The sequence below is a fragment of the Dendrobium catenatum genome, unplaced genomic scaffold, assembly GCF_001605985.2.
Source record: "Dendrobium catenatum unplaced genomic scaffold, ASM160598v2 fragScaff_scaffold_722, whole genome shotgun sequence".
Lineage (NCBI taxonomy): Eukaryota > Viridiplantae > Streptophyta > Magnoliopsida > Asparagales > Orchidaceae > Dendrobium > Dendrobium catenatum.
This window is the reverse complement of record NW_021319184.1, coordinates 207,533-228,085: the sequence shown is the minus strand read 5'-3', so window position 1 is coordinate 228,085 and position 20,553 is coordinate 207,533. Positions and strand designations below refer to the sequence as shown.

The window sequence follows — 20,553 nt, the reverse complement described above, 5'->3', positions numbered from 1 at the left end:
ATTCACTCAAGTTACAATCACTCCCTTTCAATTTAATTTCTAAGCAAAGTGCAAGCTTCAAAAATTTCAAGGTATCTCATGCTGATTTTAATTTGAAGCCTTGTAGTCTGGAGTTCTTTCCCTGAAATGTTAGTACACACAAGAGCAAATACAATTCTTCCAAAATTGTTAGGAGATAACTACATATTTGAACAATAATGTTTGAAATCATCAAAACTTTATAAGTTGCCAAAAAAGTAATGCATGCAAATAGTAACTATCTTAACAATAGGGGACATCTTAGGTTCTTAGATCACAATAATCCTTTCAGAAAAGATAGTCAATCTTTTAATGATTGTGAAGAACATGGGACAATACCATCACCTATTAATAGATCCAAAATTATAAATATGTTAAGAATTATAAAATTCAAGTTCAAAAAGAAAACATCTACTAATCTTAATTTGCCTTATAATTGAAAGAATTTTAGTATATTTTTAAGTTGACGTATTGAGAAAATTTTTTCTTACATCATAACTTAAATGTTATGTTTATTGAAAAAAAAAAAATATGTGATAAGCTTTTTGGTATGATGTTGGATCTTGATGGAAGGACAAAATATTATTTGAATGCAAATAAAGACATTGAAAAAATGGGTATATGGCCTACATTGCATCCTATTTGTACTTCATCTAGATATACTTATTTACTTGATGTAATATTTACGATGGACAAAAAAGAAAAGGAAATATTTTGTAAAATCTTAAAAAATTATAAAGTGCTAGATGGAAATGCATCTAATATTTCAAGACGAGTACAACTGAAACCACTGAAATTACTCACATTAAAGAGCCATGATCATCATATAATAATGCAATAATTTCTTCCATTATGCTTAAGATGAGTCTTGCCTAAATTGGTTTGGTCTCCTCTAATTCGTTGGAGTCATTTTTTTGAAGACTTGCACCCTAAAGTTCCTTCTCTCGATTGAGCTTCTTAGACTGGAAAAAGAAATTGCTATCACACTTTGCCAACTTGAAAAGATATTTCCTCCCTTTTGGATATCATGGTGCATTTGATAATTCCTTGGCCATAGAGACAAGGATTGGAGGTACTATATATTGTAGTTGGATGTATCCTATTGAGAGGTTAGTAATTATTTATCATTATATTTTTTATGATATAAAACTTTAATAAAAATTCATATAATTTATTAATCAACCCTTTTAGATTTTCAGGGATTAAAGTCATATATTTGAAATAGAAGTCATCCAGAGGGATCAATTGCAGAAGGCTATATTGCTGAGGAATGTTTAACATTTCCTTATATTTTGTGGAGCATGTGGAAACAAGAAATAATCAAGTTGGAAGAAATGAATTTGAAGAGAATGTTCTAAATGAAGGACTTAATATCTTCAATAAAATGGTCATGCACTTGAAAGGGATAAGTTAAGATATTAAATGTTGAGAAACTCATAAAAGCACATCGATATGATGACCTTTTTAATTATGAGGAAATAGAGTCATATGTTAGGTAAAAGAAAATTCATGTAATTCAATAATGTTTTCATCTTTAATATTATTATGTTCTTATAATTTTTTTTAATATATATAGTAAACATTACATTATAGTTAAAGAAATAATAAAACAAAGAAGATCTCCCTATGGATAGCATGAAGCTAAAGGGGTACATAGTGAGGGTTTTATTTCTTGATTTGCTAATATGGTTAGTGTTACAATGTAACATACTTTACATGATAATTTTTAATGATTACTACACATAATCTACTTTATTTTAATAGATTGATTCAATTGATCTTTTGAAGGATGATAATATTCCTACTAATTTGAGGCACTTAGCTAAATGCTATCCAATGTTGTCACTCTTTACAAAAAGTACCTCATTAATGGTTTTAAATTTCATGTTGTAGTTTTGATGAAAAAAAAACTCAAAAATATGGAGTGATGGTTAAAGCTCTAACTTCAACCTTTGTTAGTATCAAAAGACAATAATCCTATTTCAAGTAACTTGACATATTATGGGATCTTAAAAAATAAAATTGAATTGGCCTACACATATGAGCGAGTTGTTATTTTATTTGAATGTGATTGGGTTTCTAAAGGAAAGAGGCTGAAGGAGGATGAGGATGGCTTCATATTAACAAATTTCAATAAAATTCAACAACATCAAGGACCTTTGTATTTGATTCTCAAGTTCAACAAGTTTTTTAAATGTGGAAGATCCTATTGATCCTACATGGTATATTATTGTTACAACATAACCAAGAAATATTATTGATAAAATTCACATTGAGACTAATTTTGATGACTACTTGCAAAGTAAGACTTCTACTAAGCAATATTTTATTGATGATGAAGTTCACTGGAGTAGAGATGGAGTTGATGGCACGGTTGTAGAGTAATTGGTTTGTGTACTGTTTCTTTTATAATGTAAAAACATTTTCTTTTATACTTATATCATTAGATCATTGTATCAATGTAATTACTATGTTATGTCCTCCTAATATTGATTATCAAGATTGTCCTTTTCAACACTATGATTCACCACCATTAGAGATGATCCCGATTATTCACGTCATATATTGTAATCCCATCTTCTCTAATTATAGGGAAGAATTACTAATGTAATCTTTGACTCACTTTGGCGAATTTTTTAATTTGGATCTATGCCTTCTAATTTTCCCTCTTTCCACAATTTTCAAATCAAAATTATTAGTCTTCCATGCCGAGCTGCAGAGAAAATTCAAACATGTAACAATAATGAATTGCATAAACCAGATGAATCTGCATATTCTTTGATATTTTCCTTTCTTTGTTAAAACTTTATGAACTTTAGGCCATAGATTTATTTCATCCCTGATCTGAAAATCTTTCTGATTAAAACCTAAAAATTGATTCTTTTGAATCAATTAAAGATGAAATGTGAAAATGAGAAGGCAAAACGTGTTGGAGAAATGGCCATACACTCTTCAAAAAGTTGATACTCAAATTGTATATTTTATACTCTTCATCCTAGAGATGCGCTGATTTTCTCTTAAATTATTTGACTTGTTAACTGTTCTCTGTCGGCGTTTAGTATGCTAGTGGAATAATGGTGAACAACAACAGCAATAACAACAACATCGAGCCTTTGTCCCAATACGTGGGGTCGGCTACATGAATACTTTTTCTCCATTGTGTCCCATTAAAAGTCAAATTATCGTTTAAATCTAATAAAGAAAGATCATTTCTAATATTTTCTAACCAAATCTTTTTAGGTCTACCTCTACCTTTCTTAATATAAGTCAAATCTAATACCTCTATTTTCCTAACCGGGTCATGGGAGGCCGCCTTTTTATGTGACCAAAGCATCTAAGGCAACTCTGTGAGACCTCGTTCCCTTACTGTTCCTCTATGATTTGGATTTTCCTCTCTGGATCGTCCGGGACGATAGTGGGATTGTCCAGGCCGATCTGCACTGTAGAAAATATCGGCCGAAGAATAGTTCTGGGGACCGTCCAGGACGATATTTGTTGGTCTGATCGTCCCGGGACGATCTGGCGATCGGCCGGGCCGATCTGCTTTATGATATAAGAAAATCTGGTCGTTTTGATGAGAGAGAAAATCATTTTTAAATCAAAATATCTGTTTTAGAGAGAGAAAGAGAAAGGGAAAAAGAGGAAAGCTGGATTTTGGAGGCCGCGGAGCGCTTTTCGTCCGATGAATCCTTTCACTATATGTGGTTAAAATTTTCAGGTCCGAGCTTGGCAACTGGAATGGAGTTCGATCAGAATGTTAGACGAATCCTTTCACTATTGATTTTTGGGGCATCACAAACTCTCTCTAATCTTATCCTCCACTGGAGCTACTCCAACCTTTTCACGTATATGCTCCTTTCAAATCCTATCTCTAAGGGTAAAGTCACTCATCCACCTGAGCATCCTCATCTCTGCAACACCTAACTTAGTATTATGCTTCTCTTTTAATGGCCTAGTGGAATAATGGTGTAGTGTACCATAAATTGATGTGTTTAACTCAATAATATTATATATGAGTTTTTTCATAGAACTTTTATTTGGTCAGGACAACTGATGTAGTTCTACATCCGGACGCCAATAACATGTCGTCATGTGCTCTTACTCTTTACCGCGCGGCCCGACGACGCGACCTGGACCGGAACCTGGTATTGCTATGTTTATGTATTGCTAGGTATTACTTGGCAATAACGAGAAATACCGCTCTTTCAAGACCAATACCGATTAATACCGAGCAATACCGAGAAATATCGAGCAATACCTAACAAAACCGGAGAATTGCTCGGTATTGCTCGGTATTGGTCTTGACAGAATGGTATTTCTCGTTATTGTCGAGCAATACCGAGCAATACCTAGCATACCCCGGTCTGCACAAATCAGCCAATACATAGCAATACCGGGTCCGAGTCTGGGTGGGTCGTCGGGCCACGCGGTAAAGAATAAGAACACGTGGCGACATGTTATTGGCGTCCGGATGTAGAACTACGTTAGTTGGCACGTCAAAAACAAGATAAGAACACCTGACCTAATAATTGTTCCTTTTCATAAGGCAAAACAAGAAATATATCAACCTGGTTGCACGCCAAAAAGGAATAAATCTTTTTTCATAATCTAACTTTACCAAAACAACTGGCTCAGAAAGTTGTTCAAACATTTTCTCCATCTTACAATGTAATACAACTAATATGATGTAGAGGATCAGTTTTTTCCCTATTTGTTGATATTTATTGATGTAAGATGAATCAGGGTGTGCCTCTGTAATACAACTATATGATTTATAGGATTATTTGACAAGAATAAGGCCAAAATAATAACTCTAGCTTATAAAATAAGCAGAAACAACAATAGCTATATACTCTCCCATAGCTTCATTATATGACTCATAGATTTGATTTTTGTATAGCTAGATCAAATATTGAATATCTCATATATTTTAAAATAAATATAGTAGTAGAATGGAGAATAGAACATAATACTATGACTCATGTAATGCGGAATGTTCACAATCAATTGTTTATCTTCTATTATAATGATCGGAAGTATATGTTTTATAATGATTTTTAAGACATGCCACCACGCATAAGAAGACATGGTAGAAATATAGGCTGCAACCAACAAAGTGAAGTTGAAATAAATGTTCCAAGAAATAACATTGGAAGTTTTTTTGCAGGTTTGCCTCTTATTTCAGATATTATCAAAACTTTCTATGCTTATTTTAAATTTGAATTTATCTTAATTCGATGATTTTAATTTTAAGATATTTTTTCATAGCAGGTGGTAACAATGAGGAGCAAAAATGAAAAAGAGGATTAACCTATATGTGCAGTATTTTGGGATATCATGTTAGCCAATATTGTGGAGAGTGAGTTGTTATTAATTTTAATAAATATGGTCAACCTATTGGATAAAAAAAATAAAGCAGACTATGCACTAAAATTAAATAAAAACTATAAATAAGTAAATAAGTATTTCATATATTTAAGTAGAAAGAAATAGATTTTCCTCAAGCCCATATACCTCCCATAAGAAATAAGCTCTCTTGACTCTTCCATGCTAGCATAGTAGAAAACGGACACGTATAAATCCTAATATTTAGCATGTATCTTATCTTAAAAAATTCATAGCATTATGACTCTCCTGCATTTAGCACATCAGAACTTCCTCCAATGTTAGATATCCTCATAATCACACATTTCAAAACATATGCACACATATTATTGTAATACATTAAATACATTATAAATACATCATCTTGTGGAAATTTATAGTGAGCTATAGCAAAAGCCTACAATTTTAACAACTAAAGCATAAATATGGTATTTTAGAAATTCACCAGCTTACCAGAGATTGTCAAAAATTTCATTTTAAATCTTTTATTGAAATACAACTATATTTTTTAGAGCTATAATTATTTTCTAATTTGACAAAAATAGTGTATTTTTCAAAATAATGGTGGAAATTTTCTAGATAAATACCTAAATATCCATAAATGTTATATCTTCAACATATATAAAGTTACACGATAAAAATTTTATGGGTACAAAGTTATTCTCATTTATTCTCAATAAAATTATAAATTAAATCAGGAAAAATCCAATATCTTGTATTTTTTAAAACTGAGATAAGTTAAATGTAACCTATTTCAATTCGGACAATTTTTTTGAACTGAGTCAGACAACAAAAAATGAACCGGAAGTGTCCAAAACCCAAATTTCTCTCACTAAAAAATCTCTCTCTATCTAAACAACTAAAAGGAGGGGTTTTTTTATGAAATGGGATGTGAATGGATTTTGATATTTTTATAAAAATTTGACCAAGTGCCACAACGCTTGACCCTACGACGTTGTAGCTCTTCCCATTAAAGAGCACAACGCTGCATGGTTGCAATCTTAATTCATTTTCCAAAAAATTTCGGGAGTGTTCAATGTCAGCGCTGCCAAACCAATGTTGTAGTTCTCCTAAGTAAAAAATTCCAAAGTTAACAAGCATGCTCATAGATCCCTAGACCAACTTCAAAATAAATTTAGACACTTAGCATTAAAACACTCATAAACATAAACATAAGACATGAATATATAAACTTAAGTGGGTTACCCTTACGAGTCGGTGTAATAATAGGTGTAACTTTGTGTTGATACAGCAAGTATTATAATTTACCTGATCTTCTGTTATTATAGCAGAGATTATATGAGAAATATTGAATGGGTGATAATGATAAACATATGTTGTAGTTAGATAATAGTGGAAATGAAAATGGTTTGAAGATGTTAATCGAACGATAAGTGTTGACCTCACTTTCATCTTGCTTGAGCTCAACCATCACACATACAATTATATTAACTTTAAGCCCTTCCTAGTTCGATCATCACATTACCACATGAGCTTAATGATTTGAACATGAATCTCCCAATTAGGACCACTTCCTAATCGCACATATATGCCCTCGCTTCACACAATTTCATATATTATCATGATTGTGATCTTCCGTCAATCTCACATCTCATTGGGATCAATATCTTCAATTGATTATTTGCATCTCATTGTGATCCTAGTCCTAATTCAACATCATATGTCGTGTCATGGTTGTGATCTTTGTTTAATTGTTTTAATTGACCAAATCAATACAATAAATTAGAAATTCACATTACGATCATTTTAAAATTCAACAATATTTGTAAATTCAAATGGGTTGAGTTTTAAAGTAATTTTAAATAAGCATGGCAAGGAAAATTTGTAATAAAATTTGTGTGTTTAGTCTCCTTTCCTTAAAGGAGAATGATCAGATTAATCATGAATGATTTTTTTGAAGATAACCCAAATCCCTAAAAGCTCCCCCAACTTCCACAATGAACCATCATCCTTTACAATTCATGTTTACTATATTATATCAATGCATTCTCACATTATGTGAGACGATATGGTTATAATTTATGTCATATACTAGTTGAATCATTTCTACTGGGTCATCTTGTGGCTTATCTCCTTTTCAAGTTATATTTTTATCTTTTATTTTTTATTTTTTTATCATGCAATAATGTTTAAATGAAATGTATTAGTAAGTAAATCAATAAAGTAAATATAAGCCATAAAGTAATTTAGGACACAAGATATTTATGTAGTTCTAATGCCTAATCCACTTACATTCACCCCTATGCTTCCCCTTGTTAAAGATTATACTATCAAACTTAACACCGTTAAGTCCATTTCCTTCATTTAACAACTAAGAGGAGAAACCTAAAAAAAAAAAAAGTAAGAGGAGAAACCTCCTTAGGGCATCTCCATCCGAACGGCAAACCAGTGTTTGCCGTTCTTTCTTTCCTCCAACAGAACGCGATACTTGCCGGCATTTGAAGGGAGGAGAATAGTGCGACGCTGTTCATACGGCATTTGTTTTTTTTTTGTTTTTTTTTCTTTTAATTCGAAATTTAATTATTAATTTTAAAGATTAAAGATTAGAATTTTTTATTATTAATTAAAATAATAAATTAGAAATATCTTATTTTTTAGTAATCTTTTTTTTTTCAAAATTAATTAATGTAAGTTAACATTAAGATAAAAATTAAGATAAAATTCTCATACATAAAAGATATTGAGAAGTACAATACCCAAAAAAAATCAAAATACAGATTACATTCGAATAACAAAAAATTAAAATAACAAGTAACAACAATCTAATAATCGGGAAGATTGGTATCGACTCAGCCAAGATCACTGAGATATTGTCCAAATGAGCTTGAAGAAGGAGGTTGCTGTTGATGTTGTTGTTGTTCGAACCTCTTTTCTAAAATTCGGGCTTGTTCAGCTTGGAAAAATTCACGAACATCAGGATTTTGTATAGAACTTAAGTCTTGAAACAAGATCTTATTTTCTTCTTTGAGTTCTTTTAAAGCATAGTTCTTATTTTGAAGCTCCAAATGTTGTTGTCTCTGTGCGCTTGTTTTTTTTAATTGCTCAATAAGTTGTTTGTTTCCATCTTCTAGAGTTTTAATAAATGTTGACATCTCTTCATCAATTTTTCTTTTTAACTTGGCTTTCTTAACTCCAATCGTTCGTTCAGATTGTGAGCCACAAATATTATATTCTTCATCATCTAAATTGAGAGAAAATACAGAGAGTCCAGGAGATTGTTGTTTACCAGAATCAAGGGTTAGATTCTCTGACTCCGATGAGGCATACCCAAAGCTCGACATACGTGATGCCTTCCCAGCATTAGAATTACCATCTTGAAATTTTTCAAAATTTTTAATAATGTTCCAAACATGTTCAAACTTCCAACCTGCTTTGAACTTTTCGTCTCGCGCAAACAATAGTATAGCTTGATCTAACTATAAATCAATATACACAATTACAATTAAATAAGTTGTGAAATAAAAAATATATATTTTAGTAATAAATATAAATACTCACAATATCTTCATTTTAAGCACCACTAATATGTCTATTTTCAATCTGTCGAATGCATGTGTGCATCTTCCTTGTTGCTTTCTCGATAGTCTGAATTCGAGACTGAACAAATCTTTTTGAACGCACCTCCCAATTTTGGATTTTGGAATTATTATACTCTTCTTCTACTCGTGACCAAAAGTTATCCGATGATTGATATATACCCGTAATTGGGTCTTGGGAAATTTCCATGTAAATTCTGCATAAGAGCTTATCTTGCTCCTGAGAATATGCCGTTGATCTAATGGACATATTTTACAAAGACTTAATGGATGTAGAATACTAGTTACATGATATGCTTCTCACCCCTATTTATATAACAATACTTACACTTCTCAAGAAGCATTGCCTAGATATGACCATTCACAATAATGTGTCATATGAGATTCTTACACATCTCAAAAAGCATGGCCTAGATGTGACCATTCACAATAATGTGTCATATGAGATTCTTACACATCTCAAAAAGTATGGCCTACATGTAACCATTCATAATAATGTGTCATATGAGATTCTTACACATCTCAAGAAGCATTGCCTAGATGTGACCATTCACAATAATGTGTCATATGAGATTCTTACACATCTCAAAAAGCATGGCCTACATGTGACCATTCATAATAGTGTGTCATATGAGATTCTTGCACATCTCAAAAAGCATGGCCTAGATGTGACCATTCACAATAATGTGTCATATGAGATTCTTACACATCTCAAAAAGCATGGCCTACATGTGACCATTCATAATAGTGTGTCATATGAGATCCTTCCCCTATAAATAGTAGATTTTCATATCACATTAAAATCACATAAGCAATATGCATAATACATTTTCATCTTCTTCTTCCTCAGATGAAGAAGACACACTCCAAATGATAAATAGTTTACATGAAGAGGAATCAATGCTTCGTCGTGCGATAACAAATAACAATTTGATGATTCAATTCCTTCTTACACAACCTATTAACAACATCTCAGTGTGAGGCTCAGTTATAGGTCGTGCTTTTATCAACCGTGATCGAGAAGCTGCAGATCTTCGACTTTATCAAGATTACTTTTCAAGTAATCCAGTGTACAATGATACAATGTTCCGACGGAGATTTCGAATGTCTCGAAGATTATTTATGCGTGTCCTTGACGCAATAAAAGCACATAATATCTATTTTCAGCAACGAATTGATCGTGCCGGTAAGTTTGGTTTATCACCTTTCCAAAGGATGTTAGCATATGGATTACCCGCAGATGCTACAAATGAATATATTAGAATAGGTGAATCAACAACAATTGAAAGTGTGAAGAGGTTTTGTAGAGCAATAGTTCAGATATTTTCAGAACAATATTTAAGATCACCAACAGTCAATGATGTGGCTAGACTTCTTCACATTAATGAACAACGTGATTTTCCAAGAATGTTGGGAAGTTTAGATTGTATGCACTGGAAGTGGAAAAATTGTCCTATCGGGTGGGCTGGGCAATACACCGGACATACTGGATCACCTACAATTATTCTAAAAGCAGTGGCAGATTGTGATCTTTGGATATGGCATGCTTACTTTGGTATGTCTGGCACTAATAATGATATAAACGTGTTAGAGTCTTCCCACCTATTTGCTAATCTCACTCAAGGTATTGCTCCTCCCTGTTATTATGTCATTCAAGGAAAAGAATATAGGGGTTATTATTTGGCTGATAATATATATCTGAAATGGTCAACTATTGTTCAAACAATTCAAGAACCACGTACTCCAAAGAAACAATATTTTGCAATGAAACAGGAAGCATGTAGAAAAGATGTGGAACGTGCTTTTGGAACTCTCCAATCTCGTTTCGCAATTGTGGCAAGACCTGTACGTTTTTGGAGAAAAAATGTACTGCGTGATATTATGACTACATGCATAATTTTGCATAATATGATAATTGAAGATGAACGCAATCTCACTAGACCAGGTCAAGTTCCAAGAGAAGCGCCACCCCCGGATGTAGAAAAGGTGACGGATGAAAATATCCAATTTCAGGAATTTATCGCTCGCCATAAACAAATCAGAAACAAAGAGGCCCACATTGCACTGCGAAATGCTTTGATTGATCATTTGTGGGATCAATATACTAATACTAATGTTTAGTTGCCTTGTATTTTTCTCGTTCTTATTTATGTGTTCTAATGTAATTTTCAATTTATTAACTAAATATTTATTTATGACATATTTATATTCCAAATTATTTTATAGAGCAAAAAATATTTGTTTTAATTATATTAGATTTAATTAAAAAATTTGATAAATAATATTAATGATTAAAAATATATAAAATGAAATATTGGAAAGAATATACTTGGAATATTCTTTTTTGGTGTTAGAAAATGGAGTTCGATTGGAGACAAGTTACTGCATTTTGGTGTATTACTGCATTTTGGAGTGAAAAATGAGTTTTTCGGTTGGAGATGCCCTTACAACCTTCTCATTTTAAAGTCAAGGGAACTCAATTCTTATTGATGATAATTGGATGCATCATACACTCAATTTTTTATACAAAACTTAAATGATACAAAAGAAAATAAACTTGAAGTGTTCCAATAATTTGGATATGACTAAGGTTTCATTTAGGATGGCTTTCTGACTACTTCTTAAAATAGCTTTTTATATAAAAAATTTTAATTTTTGTACCAGAAAGCTACTTCAAGAAGCAATAAAAAAGCCGTCCCATACGAAGCTTAAGGCTTCATTTATGATAGCTTTCATATTGCTTTATTTTTTAGACAACAACCATAATTTATGTTTGGCCAGTCCTTTTTTATTGCTTTTAAAATTTTTTTACACTAAGAAGTTGCTTTCTACAATAGCTTTAAAAAGTTATTTCTCTATAGTAGTTTTACAAAATATTATGAAATCTGTCTCAAATGAACCCTAAATAAATTTCACCTATAAGATAAAAAGCAACATGATCTCTTACAAAAGGATTATTATTAGGGTCACAAACAAACTAAGTCGATCCGAGCATGTGCTTGTTCATATTTGATTTCATTTATTATCAACTTGTTCAAGCTCAATTTGAGCTTGTTTCGAACTTTTTTATTCATGTTTAGGCATGGTTAGTTTAAATTAATATTTTTTTATTCATTTAAATTAATAGATGTTCAGATTTGGTTCGTATTTTATTCATGTTTGATTTGTTTCGTACTTATCAAGTTTTAAACAAACGAGTTTTATTGAGTTATAAACTAACTTTACTTCAAGATGTTCATTCGCTTAACAAGCAAGGCTTATCGAACTTACTTAAAAAAATTAGAACGAGCATGTTCGCTAACATATATAGCGAGTATTTTAAAACTGCCAAATGAGCCCGTTCACAAACATATCTAGTGAGTATTTTTAAGCTACTAAATGAGCCTGTTTGCAAAAATATATAGCAAGGGTTTTTGAACTATCAAATAAGTTTGTTCTCGAATATATCTTGCAGTGTTTTCAAAGTACCGAATGAGATGGTGGAATATAACTAAATAAATTATAAAATAAAATTAGTTGTAATTAAATTATAAATAATATCAATTTAATAGATATTTATAATTTATTTTAATTAATTATATATTATAAGATATAATTACTTTTAAAACTTATCAATTAATAATTATTATATCATTATATTATATTAAATATAACATATTAATAATATGCATATTCATTATTTTTATAATCAAATATTAATAATATTTTTAAAGAGCTTATTGACAAGCTTTTTATTGAGCTTGTTCATGAATCACGAGCTTTAAATGATGTTGCTCATGAACATAAATGAGTCAAATACATAGTTGTTCAAACTTATTTATTTAAGCATCCAGTATTCCAAAAAATGGTCAAATTTGATTGTTTACTTGATCAAACGATAACTATCATCGAGCCTAGTTATGGGTAGTTTGTCGAATGCTCGGTTCCTTTGCAACTCTTATTATTGTGTGAACAATAAAAGAGCATTATAAATATTAAGGAACTTATGAGATTTGGTAAGAAAATCTTACTTAGAAAGGAAATAGATTTTATATGAACATTTGAATCTCTTAAAGACAACTTCTTAAATTAAGGTCAAAATAGGATAAAAAGCTACACTATTTCTAAATAATAATTGCTCATCAAACAATAAAAGAGCATTCTATATATTAAAGAACCTAAGAGATTTGAGGGAGAAGATTTTACTCAAAAATGGAAAAGATTTAGTTGAACAATTGGAACCTCTTAAAAAGGCCTACTTAAATTTAGCTCAAAATAGGATAAAACTACAAAATTATTGACAAAAGTATCTCTTAGTGAACAATAAAGCTATATTAAGGGAGTTATTATTAGGTGCGGAGTGCGGACGGGGAGAACTGTCCGTACAAGCATTGTTTGGCGCTAGGTACCGGCACTCGGTACTGCTAGGTACCCAGTGCTTGTGCTGACGGTGCGCACTCTGCACCTAATAATTTTTCATATTAAGAAAAGCATGAGATTTGTGTAAAAATTTTAGCCAGAAAAAGAAAAAAATGAACATTCAAAATTAGAGATGTCAATAAGGGTATGGTTAAAGTCCGTTTCGAATTAACCTAAAATAGATCTGTCCCGTTTAATAAATTGGTCAAAATGGTGGACCCAAATTTGACCCGCTAACAATCTAAATTATCCGAATCTGACTAGATAACTCCTTTTTTGATTAATTTTTTTTAACTAGCTAACTAAAGAGTTTAAGTAAATTGATAAAAAAATAAATAAATTATACCAAAAAAAAAAAGAAAAAAATATTAAACATATCACTTTTGGGTCAAACTAAGGTCACAGGTCAACTCGAACCCTTTCCGTTTATTAAACAGGTCAACCAGAATCCAAATTTTTTGGATCAGATTGATGGGTCCAATTATTTTTAACACCCTTATCCGAGATCTCTAAAGAAGATCTCTCCAAATTAAGCTCAAAACTTCATTTTCTTTTCTATTAATTTCTGAGAAAGTTAGATGTGTTTTTATAAGCAAATGGCGAATGCTAAGACAACCTGCAACTACTCTATACAAATATCAAAGCTCCATTAAATGTAAACAAGTCATTTTTCCTAACTACTAGACGATTGCACGGACAATCACTGATCATATGCAAGATTTGTTCAAAGCATGAGAAATCTGTATTTTAATCTCATCATTTGTCATATGTATGAGTATGGATTATAAAAAAATCAATATTTTAGGTTTAAGGATGGCACTAAAATAACTAGGGATGTAAGTGAGTTAAGCGACCTCGTGAACCGGCTCGAGCTTGACTTGATAAATGATATGTTAGCAGAGCTCAATAAGCTAACGAGTTAAGTTTGAGCCAGCCCCTCGACTCATTACTTTGCGAGCCGGAGCATTTAAAATATATTAATATAAAATACAATTAAAATATATTAACATTCATGATTTTAACGACAAAAATTATATTTCATTCTTATATAAAGTTATTCTTTATTATTTTGCTTCTAATTCTTCATTCTTTTTATCATTTTTTATAATAATTACTTGAGTAATAGTCATTTTCTCTCTTTCATTCAAACAAGCCCGCCTATGAGCCTGCTTGAGCTTGTAGAATAAAGCTTGAGTTTGAGCTCGAACTCGATTAATTAGTCAAGTTGATGTTCAAGCCGAGCTCAAGCCAAGAGTGACTCAAGCTCGACTTGACTCATTTACACACCTAAATATAACACCTTATTGGTTAAATGTCCAATAACGAATTCTTACCTTGTCATTTGGTGATCATATATGTACAATGAATAATTATATATATGATCTTAGGTCATAAGCATCATTGAGCATCATATGCATTATTTCATAATAAATTACTTTTAAAGAATCTGATAGAATTTATGTATACTTGCAAAGTCCAAATGAAATAGCCTATTATAGTTTGTCTATTCCCAGATTGAGATTCTAGGTAAAAAATGAATTCAAATCAACAATTTATATGCATGAACTTGAATTAGGTAACTTCAAATAGATCTTTCACTAAGTTTCATAAATATTAATATTGATTGTAGCTTCAAACAATCAAAATTTTAAATTAATATAATAAATATCATTATCTTCATAATAAGTGTTATTGCGTGCTAGAGCATTTACAGTGGTTAAGAGACAGAGAGTTTTAACATCTTAGCTTTGTGGTCAGACCCAACACACACACAAATAAGAGAGGAGTGCAATAATTATAAGATACACCAAAAAATTTTACGTAGAAAACTCAAGAAAGAGAAAAACTATGATTATTGATTCATTTAAAATGACTTTACTAGTATTTGTATTTCATTATAAGTGAAGCCCTTTGTCGGAGGAAGACATTGATATATAAACTATAAAGAACATATTATGTGGTCGAATTTAGAAGAACCATGTGGCATGAGAGGTATCTATAAGAGATTATTCACTTGCTTGTTATGTCATAGTGACTCATACCCCTTTGAGAAGAGGTGACCAAAAAGTCCAAAAAAAATCCTAGTGCTTAGTTTGGGAGTCAAAGTTGATATCGACGATGTGCATCTATCTTATTAATGATGTCGTCTTTCGGGCAATGGCCAATGTTTGTGCTCATGTGGTGCCTTAATATCCTAAGAACTCTCTTGAATCTCAAGAGAGAGTTTTGGCTCTAGTCCCAAGCTCTAAGTCCAAGCCCCGCCTCCCTAATAAATATGGAGAAAATCTAGAATACTTTATCAGATGACACTTATTAATTCCCTTGATCACGAGCATTCGTTCAAAATTTAGTTGTCTTAATGATGTTAGAATTAAACATTATGTAGGAAGTTTTTCACGAATAATATGTTCTGCATTTTTTCTCTGCAATGCTTAAATTTGATTATTTATTTATTAAAGATTTGAATAGGTTCAACGTGACCTAATGAGCAATTATTTGCTCATGCCTTCTATTCTGCATTCGTTTTAGGTCAAGATAAGGGAAAATGGTAGGTTGATTATAAAAATACCGTAGGTCCTAATATTTGTGTCAGTATAGACATGTTTTGTTAAATTATTGACAGTCATGGCTCTCTCTATTCTTTACCATGTTGTTTGTGACGTACATAATTTCTGGTTGATTGTTTTGATTGTATACATTTCTAAGATGAATAAAAAGGAGTTTGATAATGAGTATTTGTATAGTTAATGGAAGTTTTAGTGGCTTTGTAATTTATAAATTATATTGGAAATTCTACAACTCTCTCCAATCAGGACTTGGGAATTATATTTGTTGCGTCCTGAAATATTCACGACGATAGAGAACTATAAAGTTTAACGTCTTAGCATTGTAAGAAGATCCGACACACAATCAGATGAAAGAGATGGTGTAACGTTTATAAGAGACATCAAAGTTTTTACGTGGAAACCCATAAAAAGAGAGAAAAACCAAGGGCTTTGCCTGGTTTGAATGAATCCACTATTATTTGCAGTTGATTACAAATGGGGCCCTTGCTTGGGGGGTAGGCCTTGATTTGATGTAGCAAACATACATTATATTACATGATGGAAATTGAAAGAATTAGTATTGAAATATTCAGTTAGTTAGTGGGCGACGAAGATCAGAAAGATCGTAGTCTAATGACGGTGGATGGAAGGACAATTGTTTTTCGAGAGAGGTCGTTCCGAGGACTGTAGTCGACAAGAAACAATGGTTAGAAAAATTGTAATCTGGCGAGTTGGCGGGAGACAGTGGTAAGAAAGACTGTAGTTTGGTGACAGTGATCGGAAGGACTGTTGTCTGGCGAGGAAGGTCAAAAGCACCATAGTCGGCAGAAGACATGGATCAGAAAGACCATTATCTGATGATGAAGATCGGAAGGACTGTAGTTGGTAGGAGATAGGGCTCAGAAAGAACGTTGTCTAGCGATGGAGGTTGGAAGGACCGTAGTAGGCTATAGAGGTCACATGACCGTAGTCGGCAGAAGAAAGGTTCAAAAAGACAATTATCTGACAATGGAGGTCGGAAAGACCGTAGTAGGCGACAGAGGTCAAAAGAAGTGTAGTAGGGGACAGAGGTTAGAAGGATCATAGTTGGTAGGAGATAGGGGTCAGAAAGATCATTGTCATAAGCTGGTTGTCAGGCAGAAGTCTAGGCATTATTCTGTGGTATGGCGAAACTCTGGTCGTAAGGTGGTGGTCCAGCGAAACTCTGAGCATCAGGTGGTGGTCCAACGGAACTCCAGCGTCATATTGTGGTTCGGCATAACTCAGGGCGTCAGGTGGTGGTTCGGCAAAACTCCGGGCGTCAGGTGGTGGCTCGATGTAACTTTGGGCATTATGTGGTTGTCCGGTGGAACTCTGTGCATCAGGTGGTGGTCTGGCGGAATTACGAGAGTTAGGAGGTGGTTCGACATAATTCTAACGTCAGGTGGTGGTTTGGCAGAACTCCGGGCGTTAGGTGGTGGTCCAACATAACTCCTGGCATCAGGTGGTGGTCTGACGAAACTTCGGGCATTAGGTCGTGGTTCGACGAAACTCCAGGTGTTAGGTCGTGGTCCGACGGAACTCTAGGCGGTGGTCGAGGACGAGCTAGGGGGTAAGAGTGATCTACAATCTCTCTTTTCCTCTCTTGCTCTCTTGCTTGAGGCTCCTTTTCATGAGAAAAGGGGGCTCTATTTATAGATTTTTTAGAGTGACATGGCTGTAAATAGGAGGAAGTTCAATGGTAAATGTGTAGTAGTTTGGATGGGCGGTCGATGTTGAGTCCTTCGATCGTGGATTGTTTACTAGGCCTTTAAATGTCTTAGTGATATCAAAATTCAGTGATCTTGGGCTCATTGGATTCGTCTCGTCCAGTTGCTTGATTTAACTATAAGCATGTCATGTTTGGAAACCATTTGGTAGTCCAAATTGTGGTTCAAAAGTGTTTTGGTTCCTTGATTTGGACCCATTTGGGCTTGGGTTGAGTCCAATTTGGGCTTATTAAGGTTCATTGTTCTAAATTCTATTATTCTAATACACCACCCACATTCATCACTCGGCACGGCAACCTTCAACTGCAGCGTGGCATAAGACCGACACGTGGCAGTCATACACGTGCCCTCGTCATTACATCCAAGAAAAAAGCTCCATTTGGTCGGCAATGATCATCTATACCCATTCCTATCCATTACAATATCACCTAAACCCCATAAGTTAAAATACTTATCGACAACACAGATCACTCTCATATGTACGAGAGATTATTACGTGCGATCATCGAATCATTCAAATATCAATCATGATGTATCACATCACTTAATATATAATGATATATAATAACGGTACATAACATATAAATGATGTGACATATCCTAATTGACCTATGAACGACGCCGAGAGATAACACTTAATAATTTCGCCATCTGCACATATAAGATTGTCCATATCAAACCTTACATAAAAATAAAGTTTTAATAGGAAAAAAAAAAAAGAACAACTAAGTAAGGATTAACCAAGTAAAATTTGGATTGGGTCAACCCAATGGCTCATTAAAATAAAATAAGAAAATAATAAACGAATTGATTCTTTTTTATGAAAATAATAATAATAATCATTATTATTATTGACATAGCTCATCTTAATTTATTGCTTAGAAACGTTGACTACTAATAAAGATGTCTTAAATTTGAAGCAATTGTATGCAGTATATGCAAATTTGTCTTAATTGCTCAAATAACCAAAAAAATAACAAAATTATTGATTTTTGTGCTAGAATGTACAAATAATATAATTATATTAATTTTAAATCAAAATTACACTAATTTACCACAATTTAAATATTTTAAGTATCATTTTAAAGTAGATTGAATTTTTTTTTAGTCAGATTCAACTGGAAATTTTTATTATATTCGTGTTTGATCATGTGTAGCGATATATATGATATTTTCTATATTTGTGCCAAAAATTTTCATGCTATGTCAATTCAATCAAAACCTATTGTATCAAATTATCTTAGTACAAATTATAATGAATTATCATGTAAATTATTAAATTTATTTTAAAATGAATATAAACTAAATTTAATAATTTTTATACAAATATAGGATATATCATTCAAACAAATATAAAATAACGTTTAAACAAACAATTCTAATATAATAAGTCATATCACCCTCTCCATTATCTTACCAGTTTAATATTGTACCACGACGAGTTCAATCCTCGATTTCTCCACCAATTTGCTTGTTTTATAACTCATCTCAAGCAATGCAGCAGAAATCGAATACAGCCGTGTAGAATATTCAAAGCAGATTAGAAGACAAAACAAGCTTCAATTGGATAACAAAATAACCAGTAGAAGAAACCCCAATTCCATTCGCATTCGGGTCCACTGTGATGAAAACCCTGGATCTTAGGAGGAAGAGAAGGCGACCCAATACGAAAAGAGAATCACACAAAAAGGCAATTAAAAGGGAATCGCATATATAAACATGCCTATTAATGAACTACGACTCCGGCGAGGGCCTGCCGCTGCCGGGCTCTTCAACCGCCGCATACCACCCTCTAGGCCCCGCCCCCTCCTCTGCCAAGGATAAATCATCAGCCTTCCTGAACGAAGCGTGCACCAAAACAACAACGACGCCAACGAGCAGAGAAATTAGGATATTGGCAGTGGCATCCGTAAGAAGCAGAAGCACGAGGGTTACAATCGAGAGCCCGATGAGCACGAATCGGTCGTCGATGGTCCGACCGAGGAGCGCAACAGGCTCGTCGCGGAGGAAATAGAGGAAGAGCCAAAAAGCCATCATGAGGATGAAGACGATTAGTGACACGGGGTGCCAAAGCAGGCTGAGGAAGACGACGAGGAGAAGGAAGATGATGTAGTTCATAGCGAAGTAGATCGCGTTGCTGCGGATCCGGAGGTAGGCCTCGCCTAGGCTTGGGGGAAGCGAGAAATAGTGGAAATAGAATAGCTCGCGCCATGGCCGGCGAGTTGCGAGGGCGGATCGACCGCGTGCCTTGGCCCGGGAGAAGAAACCCTGCGGCGATGAATCACCGGAGGTGGAGGTGGGGATTGTGCCGTAGTTCGTCATCGTCACCTCGATCGGTATTGGAGGGTTTGGTCCGTCGGTTTGGGTTTTTATGTTTGGAATGGGGAAATGCGGTATTTATACTTTTTGTTAATCAAATAATCCTGCGTGCTAAAAATTTAGGTATATTTAAGAAGAAATTAAGTGCGGAGTCCGAATGTAGCAATGGAATTATGACACTTAGATTATACATGTTGAAATTTAGGTTTTATTTTGGACGGCTTTTTTATTTTTTTTTAAAATAAATTTTGTAGTAAAAAATTTAATTTTTTACTAAAACACTGTGTTAAGAAGCAGGAAAAAAATCGCCCCAAGCGAAGCCTTAATAATATATATTTTTTAATACTTGTAGCCTGATAACCTGACCCAATCCAGAGAAAAAAATTATCAATTCGAAGTAGATCAAAAGTTGCAGCATCATTTCAATTTATCTTTGAATTCATCTTTCATCTTCGAACAAGCATTGGAGTTGGTTCACTGTTCATCTTCGAACTAGCATAGTTCTCATTCAGGCACTCTGTTATCTCCTTAAGATCATCATCTTTGAACAATGTTAGTTTGTCATTCTCGTTCATTTCATCT

At 33.1% G+C, this 20,553-nt stretch overlaps 3 protein-coding genes across 3 annotated transcripts; 1 reads left to right on the top strand and 2 right to left on the bottom strand.

The window, feature by feature from the left end:
• Positions 1 to 8,213: 8,213 nt before the first annotated feature.
• Positions 8,214 to 9,304, bottom strand: LOC114579983. The gene is made up of 3 exons (XM_028696244.1): positions 9,289 to 9,304; positions 9,123 to 9,199; positions 8,214 to 8,840 (listed from the first exon to the last, which is right to left on the bottom strand). The coding sequence occupies exons 1-3, from the start codon at positions 9,302 to 9,304 to the stop codon at positions 8,214 to 8,216; spliced, it is 720 nt and encodes a 239-aa protein (XP_028552077.1).
• A 9-nt stretch (positions 9,305 to 9,313) lies between these two features.
• LOC110107608 lies at positions 9,314 to 11,150 on the top strand. The gene is made up of 3 exons (XM_028696243.1): positions 9,314 to 9,707; positions 9,949 to 10,366; positions 10,580 to 11,150. Exons 1-3 carry the CDS (start codon positions 9,314 to 9,316, stop codon positions 11,079 to 11,081), a joined length of 1,314 nt encoding a protein of 437 aa, XP_028552076.1. The 3' UTR covers positions 11,082 to 11,150.
• A 7,886-nt stretch (positions 11,151 to 19,036) lies between these two features.
• LOC110107617 (PRA1 family protein F3) lies at positions 19,037 to 20,040 on the bottom strand. Its single transcript, XM_020837908.2, has one exon. It carries the CDS (start codon positions 19,972 to 19,974, stop codon positions 19,387 to 19,389), a length of 588 nt encoding a protein of 195 aa, XP_020693567.1. The 5' UTR covers positions 19,975 to 20,040; the 3' UTR covers positions 19,037 to 19,386.
• Positions 20,041 to 20,553: the final 513 nt, after the last annotated feature.